Source organism: Pteronotus mesoamericanus, unplaced genomic scaffold (assembly GCF_021234165.1).
Source record: "Pteronotus mesoamericanus isolate MK-2021 breed Mesoamerican mustached bat unplaced genomic scaffold, CSHL_Meso_final contig_246, whole genome shotgun sequence".
In the NCBI taxonomy this organism is placed as follows: Eukaryota; Metazoa; Chordata; class Mammalia; order Chiroptera; family Mormoopidae; genus Pteronotus; species Pteronotus mesoamericanus.
The window spans coordinates 9,217,956-9,241,134 of NW_026555104.1; the positions used below are offsets into that span (position 1 = coordinate 9,217,956).

Genomic DNA, 23,179 nt, shown 5'->3' on the forward strand with positions numbered 1-23,179 from the left:
GCCCTTTACCTTTTAAGAGGTGTCCAACCAGTGCGAAGTTAAAGTTTGAGTTGAAATTGAGTCCAACAAAATGATCCATCTGCTTGCAGTGCCATTCCAGAGGATTCCGGATTGCCATAAATACTTCCTCTGGGCTCTGTTAAAGATAATCATGAGAGAGTTGATGGGTTCACACTGGAACTTTCCTTAAAGGACCACTTACTAGCTCAACAGCTATGACAAGATGAGTAATCCTTTCACGCTGCGAGAAATCATTTTCAGGTGACTACTGAAAACCACAGAAGAACATTCAAGCTACTACAAATTAATTAGTGTAAGATAGGCAATCATATAAATATTAAGATGAGGAAATGCAAAATAAATGACTATCAAATTACACCCTGGAGACTTTTTAAAAACTCTAATTATTTTCCCTTTAAACAAGAACTACCCTTGTGTGGCCTTTTTGTGTACCTGGTGTTCTGTGTACATAGTGACAGAAAATTCATGGGAACGAGGAGAGTTCCTATTTACTGAGTGCCTACAGCATACAATAATGTCAGATGCATTATTGAAACCTTAAAGCAACCCTATGTAGTCAGGTTATTAGTATCCTTTTACAGATTTATGCATTTATTCATTATTTTACTTATCAAAGACTTATTGTGTGATTTTGACGTGCCTGGCATAGTTCTAGGTTTTGCAGATAACTAAATGGATAAAAAGTACTCACCTTGGTGTACTTTACATTTTAGCGTGGGAAAATGAGGAAATTGAAACTTCAAAATGTTATGCAACTTTACCAGGATAATTAAGATTTTAATAGTGTTTCCTAAAGTGTGGTTCCAGGAACATCTGCTTAAAGTCACTGAGGATGCTCGTTAAAGGTGGAAAGTCCTGGGTCTCATCTCTGAATCATGGGAGGTGGTTAAGTGCCAGGAATTTGCTTTTTCAAAAAAGAACCCCAGTGATTTCCTTAGGCATAAAGATTTTTGAAAGCAAACAACCAAAGGTGTTCAGGATGATGCTCCTATCTGCTTAGATTTCCATCTCAAAGAAACAAAAGCATGGATGTGTAAAATATATGTGGGGAGATGTTTACAGCAGCACTGAACAGACACAGCATCTCACATACTCACCGCCACGCCCCCCTTTTTAGTGAGAACATGTAAGTCCTACTCTCTTAGCAAATTTCAATTATATAACACAGTGTTAGCAACTATAGGCACCATGTTATACATTAGATCCTCAGACCTCATGCATCTTACATCCTGGTGACCCTTAACAAGCTATTAACTCTGATTCCTAGTCTCCCAGGGCACTGGAGTCAACATTAGCTCCTGCTACTGGGCTGTTCTGGCAATGAAAATGCCAAGGGAGGTACTCCAAAGAGACAAACACTTCATATGCAAATACTCTTAACATACAAATAGTCAATAGCTAGCTATCACTCTGATCACCCTTGTCCTAAGACAACCCCAGAAAAGAGCAATGAGAATTAGGAAATGGGCTATAGTCCCAAATCAGATATATCAACATGGACAAGCTACTTAACTTCTTTGTACTTTTGTTTTGTGAAATAGAGGACTGATAATCTTGAAGGTACCTTCTACCCCTAAAGCTGTATTTCCACATTTAAAGCTCCAGCTATTGGGGGTCTATATTACATCTGGTAGAGTGAACAAATAATGTTTAATATCAGGTATCTTCACAATTAAAACCATGCTCCTGTCCTCTCTCTTGTTGCTTTGTATCCATAGCTCTGCTAATTTCACTTCCAGCAATTCTCTTGTTATACACATACAGCCATTAAAAAAAAAAAAATTTTCCTTCTAGACTCTTCCCACTTTTCTCCAAAGACAAAAGGAATCTAATTTCTTACTCCTACTGTTAGATTTCCTCCTCTATACTCTATGAACCAAAATCTAACCTCAGTCAATGCTGATACATGTTAAGAGGATATGTTATGGTATATTTTAAAGTGGGATTAAGCAAAACAAAACAACTAGTACAATAAAGTACCCAAAAGTTTTCTTTAGACTCTCCAACCTCCTAATCCTTATCTTCTGAGTACACCTAATTTTTCTGGAGCCACTATTTTCAATGAAAATAAGTATGTATGTATGTATGTATGTATGTATGTACGTATTTAGAGAGAGGGAGGGAGGGAGAAAGAGAGGGAGAGAAACATCGATTGGTTGTCTCCTGTACATGCCCTGACCGGGGACTGAACCCGCAAACCAGGCATATGCCCTAACTGGGAATTGAACTGGTGACTTTTTGCTTTGTGGGACAATGCCCACCCGACTGAGCCACTCTGGTCAGGCCAAAATAAGCTTATTTTTAGATCATTTCTTTATATATGAAATGGGGGGTGGGGACTGCTAACCTTGACCTCAGGGTTATAAAAATTAGAAATAATGCACAAGGTCTGGCATGGTAGCTATTATTACTACTCAGTATTATTTATCCCTATTCTGTTAACTAGTATTGAGTGAGTACTGTTTTCTGCTCTTTTTATACAGAAAGTATACAATAAAGTTTAAATACTTTTAATGAGCAGGTAAGGAACTATACTCACAAGTTGCATTACAGAAATTCATATTTAAGTTAGGGACCTCTTCTGATTTTAAAAGGATAATAATAACAATAATAATAATAATAATAGTAATAACAGGAACAACAACAATAAAAGGGAGGTCCTAAATGTGCATAATCTAAGAATCCCAAATAGAAAGCTTGCTTACCTTGTCATTGAATATCCGGAGACTGTCTAAGGTGTGCAGGTTTTGCTCAAGAAGCGCGGTGCCTGCTGAATACAAGTTGACCTCATCAAGCTGCAGCACAGCCACAGCCACCCAAAAGAGGGCTTTGTGCAAAGGGGAGTCCTAGCCAAGGAGACATTCAGGTTAGTAACATGAACAGTTGTGTTCAAAATACATTGCAGTATAAAAACCGAGCATGTCATTCCCAAATTACGCATTTTTTTTTTTTTTAAATTTTGAGGAAAGTAAATATATAGGTAAGCTCCTCATCTATTCTATGTGTGTAACTAGACACAGTTAGGCTGAGAACTTACTATCTTCTTTGATTTCTTCCCATACTTTGGTTTCAAATCCAGTCACCAAGTTTTGTTAATTCTTCCAAACTAGTCTCTTTTGCATCTGCTTGTGGGTAATCACACTATTCCATGCTAACCTTATTCATTCTCCATGTGGGTTCTCTTTGCTCTCCCTAGTCTAATCCTCTCTGCACGCTACTACCAAAATGACTAAATTCTAAGTTCTGCTTTTGTCCTATTCCTTATAGACTTGAAAACCTATGGGCACATTCCCCAGCGCCTTTCTGAAGCATGCTGAATGTCAGGTTAGTTCTCTCCAGTCCAGTCTCCAGTGACAATCTCCCCTGTCACTATTCTCCTGAACAGCTGCTCCGTAACAACTAGGACGGCCCGCGCGCCGTCCCTCTGTCGGCGCGGCCTTCTTGCGCAATCCCGCTGCTAGACTCCCTTTCTCTACACGGAACCTCCCGATCTCTCTGACTTTCATTCAGATTCCACCCTTTCAACTTTCTGGTCACTCTTGCTGCTCTGAATTAAAAATATATATATATTGGGAAATCCTTATTTAAAGTGTGATATATGAGAAAATACACGCACAGCCTTGGATTAGAATCATGGTTCTTCCTTTTATTAGGTATATGCATTTGGGCAAGTTACTTAGCTCTTTTGAGCCTCACTTTTCTTTGCAAGATGAAGATGAGAGAACCATTTTATACACTTTAGGACCAGAAGGCTTATATAAGTCAATTACAGAAACATACAAGTATTTATTTCTCTGAAATCTCTTTCAAGCCTAGCATATATTTGTACTCAAGTTACAGAATTCTACAACCTTAGAGTTAAAAGATAACATGGTGCCATTATCTAGTCTGGTTTACTCATTTTATCAATGTGGAAACATGATGGCCAGATATGTTAAATGACCTGCTTGAGGTCACGAAGCTGAGATGAGCTCAGACCATCCTAAAACAGTGACTGCATCATTTTATTCCTTTTACATATCATCTTCACTTAGAACCCAAATTCTTTTGATGATCAGGTATACTTCACTCAGCTTTACATTTCTCCACAATAATAATCATGAATATAGTGCATATTTTACTTTGTTTATTATTTATCCACCCCACATTCCCACACTCACCCCAGGATGTAAGTTCCATGAGGACAGGGAACTTTACTGGCTTTGTTCAGTACTATATTTCTAGCACCTAAATAGCACTTGGCACATAGAAGATGTTCTATTAATACTTACTGGATAAAAGAATTAAGAATATATACCTATTTTTCCTTTAGCACTAATGAGACAAAAAACAAGCATTTGAGAACATATTCTCCATACTTCCTCTTCCTCTAGTGTAAGTATTTCAAGTAACTACTTTAGCTATAGCTTTTTCTTAAAACTTCTCCCCAATCCATCTATTTTCTGAACTCTTTGAGAGAAAATAGGCTTTAACAGCAGTACCCAAAATAAATGCCCTCATTTTCTATACAGTAATTACCTTATTAAGAAGTGGTTGTAATTTGGTTAGTGCTATCACTGTGGCCTCTATCAGAACTTGACTGTTGTAAGTATCAGGTCCTTTTAAGCAACTCTCAAGTGCCTTTTAGGGGAAAAAAGTTCTTTATTTTACTTTCATTGAAATAAAACATTAACTCCAAAGCCAAATCTCAGAATCAGTTCAGGAACAATTTCTTAATTAATAAATGATAGAAGTATTTCCAATGCTGTGGTGATCTTGGTAGCTAGCTCAATGCACACTTGGTATTTATTTTTTAATATTTCTATATTATATTCTAATATAAAAAGTCAGACCTTATTCTAGTTATTACAAGTTAGATAATTTTATATGACTGTAGTTTTATCATATAAAGTCTTTGAAAACTTATAAAATAGTAAGAGTACCTTCTTAGCAAAAGAGATACTTATTTCTTTTTAAGACATCTTTTTCGGAGAAGGTTTCTTCACATCAAAGAATTACAATGAAGAAAATCAAAACCCATTGTTTTGATTAGGTTCAATAAGCAACATACAACACACCCTATTAAGTTCCAATTTAATGCCCTTTAAAAAAATGCAACATTTACTTTACAACTTGGGAGCCAGTGATACTGGGGAAAAGGGAGAAGGGAGAGGTACCTTGCTAAGAATACGAATAATCTGCTTTATCTGTCCATGAGACACTCGTTTGCTAATGCAGCCAAAGACAACAAGAGCTCTTGGTTGAAGGGATGGATTATATTGAAATGCAAACCTGCAATTAAAGATCCAAAGAGCTTATGAAAACTTTTATGTTTATATATAATTAATAACTAAATAAAATATTGATTATGCAGTATTTTCTTTCTTTTCAACAATATACATATGTTTACAACTTACATTAATTTCGGACATACCTCTGAGCTAGTTCTGTCCACTGGTCCAGCCACTTGCATGTTGGAATATCTCTCATACATGCCTAAAAAGAAAGGATACTCTGAATATAGTTATGTACATAAATGTTTTAAAAAACATTTAAATAATATTTATTATAATGTCATTAAATAAATAACATATATGTTATCAATAAACATGTTCCATGGAAATGTTTTTATTTAAGCATTAAGTAAGAAACAGAATAAACCAGTAATTCTTCTATACAGTATTAGTGGAATAAAAAAGTGTCCTAGCTTAGTTCCTCATCATTTTGGCTTATATACCTCCATGATCTCCAGCAAAGCCTCTGTGACTGTTTCCAAGGATGTCAAAGCAAAAGTCTCCCTCTCATACGAGCCGGGAGAGAATGACCTGTCCCGATAACTGGAGCGGAAGGCAATGACAGCAGCTGACTTGACTTTGCTGATGCCGAACAGCAAGTAAAATTTGGGTAATGAGAACTCTGTCAAACTAAGCCTCAAAACTTGCTTGGTCTCTTCTGTAAAAGAAAAAAGAAACAAGAAAAGACTTTAAAGATACTAATTTTTTAAAATTTCAAAGTGCCATGTTTCATTTCGAATTTAGGAAACCTGAATATCATGTCAAAATTATATAACCAACACTCTAGATACATTATTTTAATGCTCATTGCTTTGGCGCCATTTAATCTACAAATTCGTGCCAGCAATGCAACACTGTCAGTTGTTGCTGAGTCTTTTAGCTTATGTGGCAACTACAAGAGTCTACAAGACAAGCACAGAAAGCCTTTGCTATAGCTTGATATAGCACGGAAGTAATTTATTATTTTTGAATTAGCAGTTTAGTGTTAGGGCACCATAATGTTTATAACCTTAGCGGCAATCAGATGGTGTAAAATGGAGAAAGGAGCTGGTGAAACATAAATTACAGTCCTGGAACTTACCACTAAAATGAAGCTGTGAACAAGTACACAGAGAGTGAATGATATTAATGACCAATCCATGTGTGGAAGCTCTAAGGGACAGTGGCCCTGTGGCCACTAAAAAAGTAACCACATGGAAGAGGTAGGGGAGATGAGCTGCCACATCCAGGGAATTGTTGAAGGACAGCATCAGCATGTAGCGCGCTAGAATGGCAATATCGTCCCACATAAGATGTTGTTCTAAAGTAGGAGTCGGAGATAAGCATGTCTTGTCAATTATTTTGCACATCCTTCCAATAACCTGTAAGGAAGCAGAATTTTAAAAACATGGAGGCTAAAAAAAATTTTATCACTAAAAACTTTAACTAGTTACAAATAAAAAAAACCTCCTGATGATAAAAAGAGATACCTTATGCCCTGGTCCAGAAGGCAAAGGAAAAGTGATTACCTTGCTTGAAACCAATTTCACGTTTCCAGAAGCCAGAGCTACAGCAGTATCTGCCATCACCTCAGCTTTTATTGATCCCAAGCCACCTGTTGCACTGGTTTTGATGAAACTGTCCAGTACAACATCAAGGAGGTCTGTAATCTAGAGGAAGAGAAAAAAATTTTTTAGCCTTTCTACCAATTTATTTTTTACTTTAAAAATACTTCAAGGAGCAGCCCCAACATGAAAATTCTTTTTACCAAAGGCCTCTGAAATACTAGGTTTTATTTAGAGACCTGTCATTAAATATAATTTATCATAAAATATCCAGAAAGGATGAAGATGTTCCTTCAGAGATTAAGAAAGTAAAATTCAAAACTTTTAAATCTCTGTATTATTTTTACTTACTTGCAAAGCATCTCTTTTCTAAGACAATGTATAATCAATATAAAATATAATTATTTTAAAATATAGGAAATGACATCAGTACTGAGATATTTTGTGGGGCTTTAAAACTGGCTCCAAGGTCACTTAAAATTATTTGGAGGTTTTGCAGCACTGTTGGAGTAAGAGTACTGCCTCCTTAAGTGATTACTTTGAAGAAATGATATATGTAATTCTTGCCAAATAAAAAATAAACTGTAACATTATACTCTATATTTTAATATTGTACTTTTTATGCCAGAACTATAAGTGACAGCAGGTGTCCCTATAACATCATCAAGAAACATACTGACACCCATGGTATGTAAGTTACCAGAGTACATTATAAAGCACTATTTGCTAGAAGTGACATCATGTTTCTATAGTTAAATTCTACATAATTAATATGCCATGGAGAACAGTGCTACAATAACTAGTTTTTCTTTGGTGCTGAGACATGCATTAGACATTTACAATTTTGAACCAAATCAAGAGTTAGGGGGGAGTCTGTATGCTTTTTGATAGAGGGGACTGTCTTTCCTACAGCTACATCTCTCGCGCCTAGCACACTGCTTTGCATGACGTAGATATCAGACAAATATCTGCACAGAGGAGGTAAATATTTAAGCAAACTCAATACCTGCCCAAGGCTCCCCCATATTTTTGCTTGGATAGATGGGTACATCTGCTTCTCATTTATGGTCATTGTTATCAGCTTATCCAGAATAGCAGTAACTCTTTGTCGTTTGGCATCATCATTGTGCTTACAAAAACGGACTAGATTTGACAGCCATGGAGTCATGTATTCCAAACAAAGGTGTTTCAATTCAATACCTGGGGAAAAATATGCTGTTAGCATAAATGGCCAATGAAAATTACATCAAAAATTATTTTAAAGAGCATTATTTTGATTATTTCAAATTATTTTAAAATAAAAGATTGGGAAAGAGGAAGGTAAAAGTTAAAGACCATTACCTAGAAACAGGCCTAAAGAAAAGATATCTGGCAAACATATTACTGAAGATAGAGGAGAAGAAAGAGAGCAAGTCCTGAACAAAATTTTAAAAGCTGGTAAGCCAATTTTGGAAAGTTTTATCTCACCTTTTCCATTTTAACCATTTCTCTTTTGGCTAAAAAAAACCCATTAATTTTTATTCTAATTGTAAAAGGAATATGTAGTAATCATGCAAAGTGTGGTAGAAGGAAAGCATCGCCACAAAAATGAAACCAATGTTACTATAGGGGTGTATCACCTCAACTCTCAACTTTCTAATCTATGTAGAGTTAATGTACATTTATGTGTGTGTATGTACACATACAACTCGCTCCAACTCCTCCACAAAAATTCGGGTTATGCTATATATGCAGGACGTACTGAATATTTTTTCAGTAAACATTATACCGAGATTAAAAATTCTCCAAAAATCATTTTTAATTTTTAATTTTGAACTAACTTCATACTTATGAAAATATATAAAAATAGTACAGAAATTCCTTTATATACTTCACCTAGAATTCCTCAAACATTTTTTATTGGGAAAAACATACCCGACATAAAATTCACCATTTTTAAGTGAACACAATCCCACAGCATTAAGCACACTCACAGCGCTGTGCAGCCGCCGCCACCACCCACCCCCAGGACGTTTTCATTTTCCCCAGCTGGAACTCTGTTCTAAAAACATGTTTTATGGCTTCCTATTTTCCATCACATAGAGATCCAACAATTTAATCAGTTCTTTATTTTCTGACTTGGAGTATTTTAATTTTTTGCTAATATAAATAATGTTACGTGAATTTCAAAAGTAGGAAAAATAAGCCTATGTCAATAGAGGCCATAATACTGGTTACCGCTGGTGAGAGGGTGGTACTGAGAGGAGCCTCCTGGACGCTACAAACGCCCTGTATCTTCATCTGGGAGATGGTTTTGTGATGTGTTCACAAATAAAAATTCATTAAGCTGTTCTCTTAAGACACCTAAGACCTGGACATTTTACTGAAAAGATATACCTCATTAAAAAAATCTAAATAAAAATAATGCTACGATAAACATCTGAACATTAATTCCTTAGAATAAGTTCTAAAAAGTAGAATTATGAGGCTAAAAGGACCTTAAGGATATTGACATATGTGTCCAAACTGCCTTCTAGAAAAATTGCTTCTGTTCACAACTCCACAGACTCAACACTGATGTGTTTTAAACACTTTGCCAGTATGATAGCTGAAAGTTACCTTATTATTTTTTCAGTTTACATTCCTTTGATTGTATTAGTGAACATAATATATATATATATTTTAGTATGATCTGCATGTTGCCGTTGATCCATTTTTCTTATTAATCTACAAGAACTCTTCATGATTATTATATTAATCTTTTCTCCTATTTGCTGCAAGCATATTTCCTAGTTTTTAAATTTCTCCCTTTTATTTAAGTAGAGATGTTTTGAAGTTTTATGTAGTCAAATCTGCTCACTGTTTCCATCTATCATTTTTTTTGCTTCATAAATTCTTACCCACAAAGCAATTAAATATTATTCTTTCTCTTTTATTTTTTAAAATAATTCCAGTTTTTGTATTCAACTCCTACATTTAGTTAGGCCACATTTTGATATCTTGTGGTTTGTGGTGAAGATGAAGGCCCAACTTAATTCATTTCCAAACTTTACTTCTTAAATGATTTAATCTTTCCTCCATTAGATTGTGATGCTTCCTTATCAATCTGTCTCTTAAACTGATCCGATTGATTCTTGAACACCCTTGTTTTAATAACTGTACCCTTATAATGTGATCAAATATCTATAATAGCAAATCTCTGTTTTCTTTCAATATTTTCTTAGGTATTCTTGTAGTTCCAAATAAAATTTGTAATCATTTAAAACTCTACCTCATTCTTAACCCTTACTCATATAGAATTCTTAGCAGGGATACATAAACCTGATGTCTCTAGTGACTGGCCCTCGATTTTTAAATTAAAGGTACAGGTTAAGGCACACAGAAGATTATAGGCAGCTGACCTAGGAGAAAACACAAATGCACTGAATTTGTAATAATCTGGGAAGAATTATGCATTCAGGAGCACAGTATTCCTGCTCACTCAAATCACTTTGTATATTAATATTTCTCAATAAAGTTTTATACTTTTCTTGTTTTGTCAGTCTCATACATTTTCTTTTTAGGGTTATAGTTCTACATTATTATGTAAAATATATAGTGACCTAATTTTGATGAACTGTTAAAACGTTCAATGATCTAATTCAGAAAAAGCAAGGAAAATACAGAAAAACAGGTTTTATGTACTGTGGAGAGAGAAAGGGAAGAAAATGTCAGGAAACAAAATGAGAGAAGGGCAACATTTACACTACGATAGGGTATGAAGACGGACAAATGTAAAGGGCAGATGTTAAATTCACGAGATGGCCTAAATAAAGCCATGTCAGGAGTTGACTCTGAACCCTGTATTATGTGCCAGTGCACTCTCCAGGAACTGTAGATGAACAATAGCATCACAGTTCAAAGTTAATCTGAAAAGAAGAGAAAGTATTTTCCTAAAATTTAGGAGATAATGTGAATACTTTACTCATTTAGAATAATCTGCTACGAAGAGAAATGTTGAAGCTAATTAAACTGAAACATGGTGAGAAAAATACTTTGTGAGTGGTCCAGAGACATGTAAGGTATTGAAACCTTGCCATCTTGCTTTTATTGCCAGAATTTTAGATTTCTCAATGTGGTATGCCAGAAAGTTCCTTCAGAGCTCCTTGGGTTACAGAGTATCACAGATGAAAAATCAGAAGAGGCAAGGAGGTAAAAATATAATCAATTAGAGATTTCACTGGTAAATTCTGAAACGAAAGGGTTTTCTTTAAATTTTCTTAGAATCATTGTTAACATATTAAAGAAAATTATTATTACTTACTAGATTTGCTAAATCCAGAAATACACTCTTCCAAAAATTCTAAGGTGAGGTGTGGCTCATTGGCTGCCAGTGTCTTACTAATAGAGACAATAAAGAGGGTGTTGTTGGCAGGGATACATAAACCTGACGTCTCTAGTAACTGGCCCTCGATTTTTAAATTAAAGGTACAGGTTAAGGCACACAGAAGATTATAGGCAGCTGACCTAGGAGAAAACACAAATGCAGTTGTTTTAAAACTTATTTTTTCTTATAGTTCACAAATTTTTTTTCCATAACATACAACTTATAACTCTATTACAAACTATAATCAACTACTTTTAAACTTTATAATCAATCAGAGTTGTTATGATTCTATGGTAAACCAAAATACTCCTTGGTCATTTTGGGATTTTTTTTTTTAAGGGAGATACTCAGAAGAGCACTTTAAGCCTCCTAAGACAGGTGAGTATAAGGCCTTCCTAAGGGACATTTCATTAGGACAAAAAACATGAGTGGTTTGTGGTCCTAGGATGGGTCGACAGAAAGAAAGAGTAAAGGTGTGCTGTACATTTAATGAGGCTGAAACTCAGATTGTGGTTCCTCTACCCGCCAGGTCCAATTATAATGGGGATCATAAGAAGAGAAATGAGATGGCCCCTCATCACCCTAAAATGTTAAAATCTTTTATCAGCATCTACTCAATTTCTTCCTGGGTATCCTACAAGTTATACTACAGACCGGTGGTCAAAAATATTTTAAACATAATTAAATTCCCTTCTATTCTTTCTATGAACTCCTTCCACATAACTACTACAAAGCAAAAAAAAAAAACAAACAAAAAAAACCCCCAAAACCCCCAAAAAACCAAAAAACAAACAAACCCCAAGCAAACAGAAAACCTAATATACATATATCCAGATTCCATGAGAACCAAAAATTCCCTTATAAATGCCTGAAAATATATTTAAACAATTTTGAAGCTGATCCATTTTTACTGGATCCATTTTGATCCAATCAAAAGCTGATTCCATTTTTAAATTTTTAATTTTCTCCCCTGTGCAGCAAAAGAAATGGTTTGACTGCTCAGTAAATTTCAGTTTTCCTTACCTCTGAACTTTCATCATGCTAATATATTTATGCAATAGACACATAGGGAAGAAAATGTACCAAAAGGCTTTTTCTCTGGCATGACACGCTTCAGCAAAAAGCAGAAGCTGTTAGCTTGCTTTCACAACAGAAGAATACAGGTTTATCAAGCTAATAATTTTTGAAAGATTGTTAGCATTCTTCAATGAGGATTTTGAATTAGGAATTAAGGACATACATATAGCTTCCATTTTCCAAAAATGTGAATATTAAGATTGTTGTTTCTAAGTTTATGTATCTCTTACTAACGCCTATGAATTCTGAGTTATATTATTTGGACATTGACTTTGACTCTGTATATTTCAACAGCTATAAAGAACTGGGGTCCCTCCACTTGGGAGTAGGTGTCAGATTCCTCTGAGATAATAGAAGTAAAGAACACACAAAATTTTGTGTATAATTTCTGAGAGGTCACAGACTCCATGAGACCCATCCAGGTAAACAAATTTTTATTTTTAACTTTTATTTTTTTATTTTTAATTTTTTTTACATTATATACTTCCTTGACTCAGTAATTTAATTTGTAGGTGTTTTAACTAAGTATTTAGAGAAGTTTAGGAAGAGATATATGGTCACAGCAGCAGTTTTGTTGGTTTCATTGCTGTTGTTAATTGATGAAGAAGCAAGTAAATACTTATTAGTAGGAAATTAGTTCATTAAATATAATGCCTTATACACCAAAATGTTGCATAATAATTAAAAAGAACTGAAAAAAATTTGCATATATTAACATAGTTCAAAATAGATTTAATTGAAGAGATACAGGGAATATATATAGCATTATTCCATTTCCATTTCTATGTTTGCATATAGAAAATTTCTTTTAAAAATATTTATTTATTTATTATCATTATTTTTTTCAAATACATTTGTCTCTGCCTACCCCCCACAAATAAGGGAGATCTGGAATCCTAAAAGGCCCACTTATAAAACCTGAACTATATTATATCCTAGGGAAACCTTTTCTGAAGCTAAGAACTTATATCTGTAAAAATCTTGACAGTCTCAAGGTACCTGGGAGGGAAAAAAATTATTTTAACATGAGCTGGAGAGGGGCAAAAGAGGGAAAGAGTACAAACACACATGGGGTTGTGGGGGAAGAGGATTAGGGAAGTTGGGAAGAAATAATATTTACCAAGCAAAAACTATTTGCTAAATTCTATACTATAACACATACTATTTATTAAACATTTGTAAGTATATAGGATGGCATTGTTACATTTTAAAAATGAGGAAACTTGAGCTTAGAGAACTTCAGTACTTTACCTAAAGTCATACATAACAGATGTAGATTTAAACCAAATCCACTGACTCCATAGACCATGCACTCTCATGATTTCTGTTCAGATTATTAAGCCTAAACAGAACTGACTGTCTCTGCTCAGATGGCATCTATATTTATCTTAAGAATTTTTCCAAGAATTTTGTTAAAGTCACATAGATGGAAAGTATGCAATAATGTTATTGAGTTATTGAACACTAAGCCTTTCTCTGTAAAACAATGATAATCTAATTTAACTGTGAGGAAGCTTAATAGTGATATACTTTTGAACATGGGAACACTTAATTAGAAGACTCAGAAGAGGGGAAACTTAATCTAAGACTAGCCTAAAAAAAATAAAGTATTTTGGAAAAATACTGAACAACTGCTATGTTGTCTGTTCCAGATGAAAGTTTCCTGGACAAAGGATATATACTGGTTTAGTGTGACTCACCCTATTCTGAATTCTACAGTTCATGTGAATACCCCGCAACGTGATGAGGTCATGCTGGTTAACCAACATAACATACTTTCCAATTTACAGTATTAGAATAGACAGGCTGCTTTAAAAGCTTATTAAGTGGTCTCATTTTAAAAGCCACAAACCCTGAATAAAACTGAAGTGAAATTTTAAAAACTTACCGTAAACTCGGGTCTGAACTGCCTAAATTAAGTAATGCAATGTTGAGCAGAGTCCCAGGGACGTCTTTTGGCCGAATCTTGGTGTGCTGGGGGATGGAATCGGGCTGTGACAGCTCCCAGCGCGTCCGGATGTGAATGATAGACTGCACAATGGCGTCGCACTCCTGGTGCATGAAGGTGAGCGGTGTGCCCTGATTTGCAATGGTTAAGGTGAACTGGTTCTCATCCACTAGGCAAATTTCTTCAATTTCCGAAGCATAATAGATATCATTTAGAAAGACTGACTGCCCCAGGACTTTCGTTCGCTCTGCTGAGGTTACTTGAACAGCAGTAGAACCAACCTGGAAAGTGATGGTGAGAGGGTGGAATGAAGACTTAACTTCCATTATGTGGAACTGCAAGAGGCGCCAAAACCGACTGACCGGCTGACTGACCAGCCGACCGACCAACCAACTGCCCGACCAACCGAAATACTATGTTTGCCATTTAAGGAAGAGTTACCACCATTATATATTCAAATGGGTTCAATAATTACTGTGATTAATATTAATGCTCTCAAAAGAGACTGAAAACATCAGGAAAAAAAATTTTGTTTTTAAGAAAGGTCAAGAATCCTGTAAACAAATACTGATTTTATCCTGAAGGTTCATGTTCCTCATTCTGCAAAACCATGTAAAAATCAGAATGCTCACTAGATAATTTCCACCTTCCACACAGTCCTGCCATTTGACTTATATAGCACACTGCCCTCTCTACAACACTCTCCTGCTTCCAACCCAACCTAGAATATAATTAAGTGTACACTTCTCATATCAACAATAGGACCTCCATGAAGAGTGACACTTACTTTAATAGAAACCTTGGTGTCTTTGTGCGCTAGCCTGAGAGCATTGTGGAACACCTTCAGGTCTTCTTCTAAAGCCAGGGTGGCAGCAGGTAGTTTCTGTTGTTCATGCTCTATGTGCTCAGCCAGCTTCCCAGGACAGTCTATGAAAATGAGCCTTTTGCTGCCTTTGAGGCCAGTCAGCAGCCGCTCGTGATACTTGGTATACTCCCTGACCCAGGAGTTACAGTTATAGATATAAACTGCCGAGACATTGTCATAAGCAAAGCCAGGAAAAACAACAAACCACTTAGAGAGGAAGTCCGTTTTAAAGCGATTGCTAGGCCCAGTATGGGTAAGGTCCACTACAATTTCATATGGCTTTGCATAATATGGCTTTAAAGTCAGCAAGACATGGTATATCAGCAAATCACCGTTGATTTGACCAGTTTTGAACCTAAGGAAGATGACAAAAAAAGGGGACATAATTTGTTAATAGAGTTCTGAATAGATATATAGATGCTATAGATATCTATTTTATTACTTTATTTTCTAATTAGTTTTCTAGAGAAAACTAAGAATACTACACAACAATTATATAAAGTCTGGATCCTTTTTTAAAAATCAACTGTTCTTTAGATATTGAGAAGTAAGTTTAAAGTAAAACAGAAGAGATGAATCTTCAATTCGAAAACTTTGAGGAATGACAATAACAACAAACTTGTCCATCATAGTCAATCAAGGAGGATGGCAGTGGACATTGGCTAGCTAGCTGCCTCCAGGTTCACTAAACTTCCCAGGTGAACAGTATGGGTCGGAATGACCCACTGGGAGCTGAACGGCTTTAGTGAATTCATTTATCCTACCTTGACCAGAAACAGTGGTTCATTAATGATCATATGACTCAAATTAGGACAACCAGAGCCAAAGAGGCCCAATTCAGAGAATGTAGTTTAAACTGTTGGGAATTGAGACATTTTCTATCCTGACGTTTATAAACAAGGGAACAGAGAGCCATGGGAGTTGTTAGCTCTTATCTTGAAATATGAAGGAAAGCGTGCCTAAAAACTGAAGAAAACTAACAGAGAAATAGGGAAACTGGGACCCTGGCCATTTCATCTGAGTCCTAGATAAAGCCTCTCCTGGGATCGAATTTATCCCTGGAGTGTTCAGGTGAATGAGCCAACAAGTTCAATTTTTTGATTAAGCCAGCCATATTAGGTCATGTTATTTACATTAAAAATAATGCAAAGCAATGTGAGCAGCCAAGGTAAGGACCAACAGAAAGCCCTGAAAAACAAAGCACTAGAATTCCAATCAAGACAACCTATGTGAACTTTGGCCCAATGTTCTTCAGTTGATCACTCTGGTACTAGTATTACAACCTAGGCTGAGTCTTTAGTTTTTGGGGAGGAGATAAGATAAAAATGTGACAAGTTAAATGATTTTAAAACAAAAGAAAAATATTTCAAGATCAAAGACAAGATATGAGGTAGTATGTAATCACTTATCAAAGGAACTGCAGAGGAAAAATTCTGCTAAGTTCAGAAGAGGGAGATATCAACACAAACTGGGCAATCAGCAAAAGCTACTTAGAAGACACACTGGCTGAAGTAGATTGGAGGAATTTCAAACTCAACAAGAGGAGACTGGAAGGCCTCATGGAGAGAGGTAAAGAGGAAAAGAAACAGGTAATTAGGTGTGCTGAGGCAACAGTCAGTAAGCTGAGCTAGAATGGAGGATTTACACCGAGAAGTTTTAAGAGATAAAGCTGGAGAAATACACAACAGCGAAATTATGGAGGGGCCAAAACTGTTCAGCTAAGGGGCTCAGTATTATTCCAAGTAGGTTCTGTGTAGTACCAGCATGAGAATTGGCTGTGGTGCTTGATAAAACTGCAATCTCCTGGTCCCAGACCAGACCTACTAGTACATATAAATCTATACAGTGGGGCCCAGCAATTTTCATTGTTTTTAAATAATCTCATCTGATATTTATGTGCACAAACATTTCTGAATCATTGTTATAGGTGCTAAGGAATTGGTATTAAGGAGTTACTCAACTATTTTTTTTGAAAGGGGTGATATGATCAAAGGAATATATACAAGATATACGAAGGAATCATGACTAGGAAAAAAGGTATTGTAGTAGTCTAGGTATGGCCTCATAAGGATATAAAATATAGTCATGGACCACTTAAAGACATAGGGATATGTTCTGAGAAATGCATCATTAGGCAATTTAGTCTTTGTGCAAACATCAGAATGCACTATCACAAACCTAGATGGAAGAGCCTAATATTAATTGTATAAGCTATACTTTTATATGACGGGCAGTGCTCTAAGTTTGTTTACATTAGCATTACTACAAACATGTGAGTAATGTGTTGTACTATTATATTACCATGGATACTAGGCAACAGAAAATTATCAGTTCCATTATATAATCTTATGAGACCACCATCATATATGCAGTGTGTCATGTGAGACAAGACTGTCCTAAGCAACTGATCCAAGAATATAAAGAAAGGATCAACATTATCTTAGGTCTGATCAGGGCTGTAAGAAAGAACTTGAATTTTGAATTAAAAGGACTTGCTGTATACCAAACCTCTGAGATTACCAAAAATGTTGCTATCATGAACAAAAAGAAAGTGATCGTTAGGGGGCAGCCACTTTTGAGAGAAAAAGGAGATCCATTTCAGTACACTGAATGAGGTGATGAGAGGCCATTCAAGGGGTGGAAGAAGGGACAGGTGAGTGGGGAGAAAGAGAGAGAGAACACACTAAGCCACACCAAAGCATTTTATGCCCTATATCATCTACATTTACTATGTACTTTCTTAAATCACTGCAGTTCCACAATTTGAGATGTGGGTTTGTTTCTATTATTTGACCAATACCCCAGGTCTCCACACGCATGTTGTCAATCAGTCTGTGGCATCCAAATAAAATTTTTAGAGATGATTATAGTGCTGTAGGGAAAATTCCATTTCATCTTCTTTTGAATGATACTAATATATCATCCAAAAGCAGATACCACACATATATAATTAGTTTAAGGTCAAAAGACAGAAAGCGGAGAACCCTCCCTGCCCTGGAGGCGGGGATTTGTTCTACAGAGCCTCCAATCACGCCAGCAGCCAACTAGGCACATTGGAGATTCTGTTGTTTTTCCCCCCGCTCTGACATGTGCTTTAGTTGCAGCGAAAAGGAAATGTGTCATCTGTGGTTTGGTTTGAAAAGTGGAAAACTAGCTGCACATGTCTTTTTTTACTGCAGATTTACTTTAACGTTCAGGTTTCTCCAAGTCTGTTCTGCTTTAAATTACTTGGAAGCTGTGCCTCAAGACAAGAAAAGAAGTGGCTTATTAAATAAGGTTATAATCAGATTTTGATCAACGATTTTGTAAGGTAGGTAATATATATGGCTTTTCTTATGCCTTTTCACTTATAACTTTGTACAGGTTAGTGTTTGAGGAAGTGCTACAAATAGTACCTACGTATCTTACTAACAAAGTAGAATCATAAGTAATTGAAAATGTATGCTGTTTTTTCCTGTCCTATTAAGTAAAATTTAAGTTAGAAATGATAAAGATTTACCAGCAACAAAGAGTTTTAAACTAGGATCAGGAAGGATCTGAGTTTAAACTCTATAGCAAACTGAAAAGCTTGGTTATGAATAAAAAAGTTTAAAAAATAAGTTTCTTATTACTAATACTTAGGCATTATAAATTTTATTAAAAATGGCCAGAGATCAAAAGAAGAAAAACTTTTGACAACATAACCTGATCTCCATGGCATAAATCAGTGATGTAGAGACAATCCTCTATTCCCATTTTGTTAACAGTTTGTTTATTTGGGGATGACAGTACATCTGGCTGAAAACAATCAACAGCAGGCCTATTATCTACCCCGTGGTAAGCACTGTTGGAATGAGTATGAATACTGTGATGTATACAACACTGTTAATTAACTAATGTGACAAGAATAACCCACTTTAAATTATTTTAGCATCTATGCAGAAGGCCAGTCTAGTATAAAAGGGTAGAAATTACTAACTCAATTTAAACTATTTCTCGTTGTGAAAAAATCATAAAGTTGCCAAATATTTACATCATTCAACTTAAAAATTGAAGCTACCCACTATTATATAGAAGTCAGTGCATCCTACATTTCACTGTCTATTAAAGGCCATAATCCAAAAAGTAATCTTAATTCTAGAACACATAATAAAGGTTTTTTCCTCTCTACTATTAACAGGATATATTATTTCAGAGGTTAACTTCTACTTAACATCATTTGTTATATGCTACTCTTTATAAACTGTTTATTATAAAACCTTGAAACTTGTGAGAGCATGACTAGAAGTCGCATCTATATTGCTTGGGAGTGGGTGAGAAAAGATGAATATCAGGTCCTTCCTAGACCTACAGAATCAAAATCTGCATTTAAAAAAGGAGAATAATCTAGTTTTTTCTTCTAGCTCCCTCAAATAAATGCTAACAATAAAGCAGTCTTATAAAAGTAGCTCCAAAAAACTGAAATAGGATTATAGAAGAGATAGCTCAATAACGGTGACAGGTCTTTCTGGTTTACTAGTACCTGAACAGCTATGCCGGTTCTATTTAAATCTTCAGTCCTATGGTAGATAATGAGAATTAGGAACAGACTGTCCCCTTTTGTACTGGCTTCCAGGGAGCTCAGAGCCAACACTGAAATTCAACTTTTTCATTTGTATGTTGAGATACTTACCATCTGCCTTGACTTCCCACTTCAGTCTAAAACCTCATAATCCTGATGCTCTATTTCTATTGTATTGTTTTATTTATTATTCTTTTAATTTAATTTTTTCCATCACCATTTATTTCCTCATACCCTCTTCCACCTCCACCCAACCCCCCCACCCCTCAACCACCACACTGTTGTTCCTGTTCATGAGTTCTTTCTCTTTGTTTCTTTTCCTCCCCGCCCCCCGCTGTCAGCCTGCCCTCCACCTACCAGCCTGTCTCTATTTTGCTTGTAAATTTATTTTTAAAAAATTATGTCAAAATATTCACAGAGCCCTGGACAAGTGGCTCAGTTGGTTGGAGCATCGTCCCATACACCAAAAGCTTGTGGGTTTGATCCCCAGTCAGGGCACACACCTAGGTTGTGGGTTTGATTCCCGGTCAGGGTGCATATAGGCAGCAACCAACTGATGTTTCTCTCTCTCTCTCTCTTTCTCCCCCCACCCCATCCTCTCGACCTCTCTCTGTCTCCTTCTCCTTCCTCTCTCCAAAATCAACAAACATCCTTGGGTGAGGATTAAAAAATATATTCATAGAAAAAAAAAGCTAGGCATAAAAAAGCCTATAAAAAAAGCCAGTAACTTTTGTTGAACTTTTAAGATTATTTGAAAGAATTCTGCTTCTTTTTCTTTGTAATGCCAGATTTTTAGGTTGATAAAACTGGCATGCCTTTGGCCTTTGCTTTCAGAAAGTGAAAGTAAGTCAGGGGATATAAAGGTGAAGAGAACCAACATCATAAAACTGCTTTCACAAATAATGGGGATATTATTTCTAAGTATTAGCTTTATTCTAAGCTTCAAGATAAATGAAAAAGGGGGGAGAAAAAAGCCACCTTCAATTCCTATTTGAAGTTCATTTTCTTTTGGTAGCTACCACACTTCCCCTTTCCTGACTAGGAAAAAAAAAAGCTACTTCCACTTTATTTTCATAAATGAAACAAAGATTGATGACACATGTATTAGAGGTGGGGAGTTTCTGCAAAATAAGATCCTTAAATGGGCAGGGGAGGGAATCAAAAAAGCAAAAGCAGAAGTCTCTGACTCAAAACTGAAGTCTAGCATCCTTAAGAGGGAGAAAACTATATAAAACTATGGTATTCAGTCTACAATGATTAATAGTTATCAGTAATGCTAACTTCTAGCATTTAAAAGAATAACAGCATTGAGCTGTTTCTTGATATGTAGCTGAACAGAAAAAATTGGGCTGAGAAGGAATTAAGACAGGACTGTAAATGTTAGGCATGAGCTTCCAGCTTACTTATATAACACATCAGCTGCCCATCTTTTATCTACAATTACTATAACCTGAAACCACTGTTCTTTCACAAATTAACAAATTATATTTCTGTCCCAACAGATTACCAGTATACCCATGGACATGAAACTCATTCGACATTACATGCATCTTGCCTTTCTGATGACAACAGTTTTTTCTTTGTCTCCTGGAACAAAAGCAAACTATATCCATCTGTGGGCTAACAATACTACTGTCTGGGATCCAGATATTCAAAATAAGACAGGCAGAAACCAAAATCAAAACATTAACACAAACTCTACAACATCTAAAGTAGAGAAAAAAAGTAATTCTACAAATATGCCTGAAAGAGCAACATCATCTCATATCATATCTTTAACTCCTAAATCTGAACTGGAGTTGTATACAGCTTCTGTTACTAGGAACAGTTCCCCACCATTACAGAACATCAAAAACACAAGCAAAAGTCACAGTGAAATTTTCAAGAAAGATGTCTGTGAGGAAAACAACAACAAAATGGCTATGTTAGTTTGCTTAATTATAATTGCAGTGCTTTTCCTTATCTGTACCCTTCTATTTCTGTCAACGGTGGTTCTGGCAAATAAAGTCTCATCTCTCAGACGATCAAAACAAGTAAGCAAGCGTCAGCCTAGAAGCAATGGCGATTTTCTGGCAAGCAGTGGTCTGTGGTCTGCTGAATCAGACACTTGGAAAAGAGCAAAACAGCTCACTGGGCCCAACCTGATGATGCAATCTACTGGAGTGCTCATGGCAACAAGGGAAAAAAAAGATGAAGAAGGAACTGAAAAACTCACTAACTAACAGATGCTTTAGTAAAGAAAAAGGCAAAGTAACAATGAGGAACTTTATGGAGTAATACCAAAGTCAGTTTGATATTTAATGCCAACATGTTGGTCTGATGGTCTAAAATTTGACATCATAGACCTTGCAATTTTAGACTTAGGCAGGTGAAAATGGGAGAAGTATGCCTGCTTACTTAAGTTGTGCACTTTCATTCTGACACTGAATATTTTAAAAAGCAAATAATAAAACAACCAAAAATTTAGGCAAGTTTTTAAAGATATGTTGAAGGAACTAACAAAGGCAGAAAGGGACAATTAAATATTTTTTGTTCAACAACAGTAGTTAGATGATCTTTGTCTGAATATAAGTAAACTTTGAAGAGTTTTAGTGTGTCTTTAGAGACAAGTATATGCTTTAACATCTAACAAGTCAAATTTCTAATGCATAGAGTTGAACTGTATAGTTTAATGGTACCTTCTTTGCTGAATGTGACAAAATCTATACCAACTCTTATATCAACACAGCTAATGTCATGCTGGATGTTTTCATCTTTAGACACACATAAGAAAGTGTTTTTCTACTATAAATATTTAATTAAAACTTTTAATTTTGTATAATAAATTAAGACTTGTTAGAATAAAACTGACTATGCATATTTGCATTCATTTGCATTACCTGAGGGAACAGAGGCAAAGATCAATTAAGAAACAGAGCACAACTGAAACAGATGAGATTTATAGCCACAATGGAAGACTAAGTGCCAATGTTAAGCATGTCTTACTATTTAAGTGTAAGGTACCTCTATTCTATAAATATTGCTCTTTGGACTATTTATAGCGAATATCCAAAAGTTGATTAATTTCTGAACTTCAAGGATGCCGCATGGCCTAATATGTGACCAATTTCATTTTTTTTAATCATCAATGGGATATGAACAAAGGAAGGGGGTGTGTGTGGGGGTGTGTGTGTGTGTGTGTGTGTGTGTGTGTGTGTGTGTAAGAGAGAGAGAGAGAGAGTGTGTTTGTTCTAATTTGGAAAACAGGATACTTCAGGTAAATGTTTAACCTTTTAAAAAACTGGGTTCAAGTAAAATAATAACTTACATTTAAGTCAAGGCTTCTATCTTCAATTAAATACAGGGTCTGGCAGAAATAACACCTGCTTGAGTGTGGTTGGTAGGGTAATATTATGGCTGTAACAATACATAGTTTAATTTGAACATTTCACTTAAAATGTCATATGGCATGCTTGAGTGTGATGTTATTATGTTACAGAATTATATGCTTATGATTTTGAAATTGAAAAAAGGGGCATTATTTATGCTGTACCCTGTATATTACAAAAGTTAATTTGAGACACTTT

At 35.5% G+C, this 23,179-nt stretch overlaps 2 protein-coding genes across 4 annotated transcripts in view; one reads left to right on the forward strand and one right to left on the reverse strand.

Annotated features, from left to right (window-relative positions):
• Positions 1–23,179, reverse strand: part of NF1 (neurofibromin 1) — a 245,812-nt gene that overhangs the window by 24,424 nt on the left and 198,209 nt on the right. For all 3 annotated transcript variants that reach the window (XM_054573167.1, XM_054573165.1, XM_054573164.1), the window contains 12 exons: positions 14,996–15,428; positions 14,149–14,489; positions 11,121–11,323; positions 7,845–8,038; positions 6,803–6,943; positions 6,376–6,655; positions 5,738–5,952; positions 5,435–5,496; positions 5,178–5,292; positions 4,540–4,641; positions 2,727–2,867; positions 10–136 (listed from right to left, as the gene is read on the reverse strand). In XM_054573167.1, the coding sequence (XP_054429142.1) occupies positions 10–136; positions 2,727–2,867; positions 4,540–4,641; positions 5,178–5,292; positions 5,435–5,496; positions 5,738–5,952; positions 6,376–6,655; positions 6,803–6,943; positions 7,845–8,038; positions 11,121–11,323; positions 14,149–14,489; positions 14,996–15,428 (2,354 nt within the window). The remainder of the gene's footprint in view (positions 1–9; positions 137–2,726; positions 2,868–4,539; positions 4,642–5,177; positions 5,293–5,434; positions 5,497–5,737; positions 5,953–6,375; positions 6,656–6,802; positions 6,944–7,844; positions 8,039–11,120; positions 11,324–14,148; positions 14,490–14,995; positions 15,429–23,179) is intronic.
• On the forward strand, positions 18,176–22,555 carry EVI2A (ecotropic viral integration site 2A). Its single transcript, XM_054573172.1, has 2 exons — positions 18,176–18,383; positions 21,116–22,555. Exon 2 carries the CDS (start codon positions 21,131–21,133, stop codon positions 21,833–21,835), a length of 705 nt encoding a protein of 234 aa, XP_054429147.1. The 5' UTR covers positions 18,176–18,383; positions 21,116–21,130; the 3' UTR covers positions 21,836–22,555.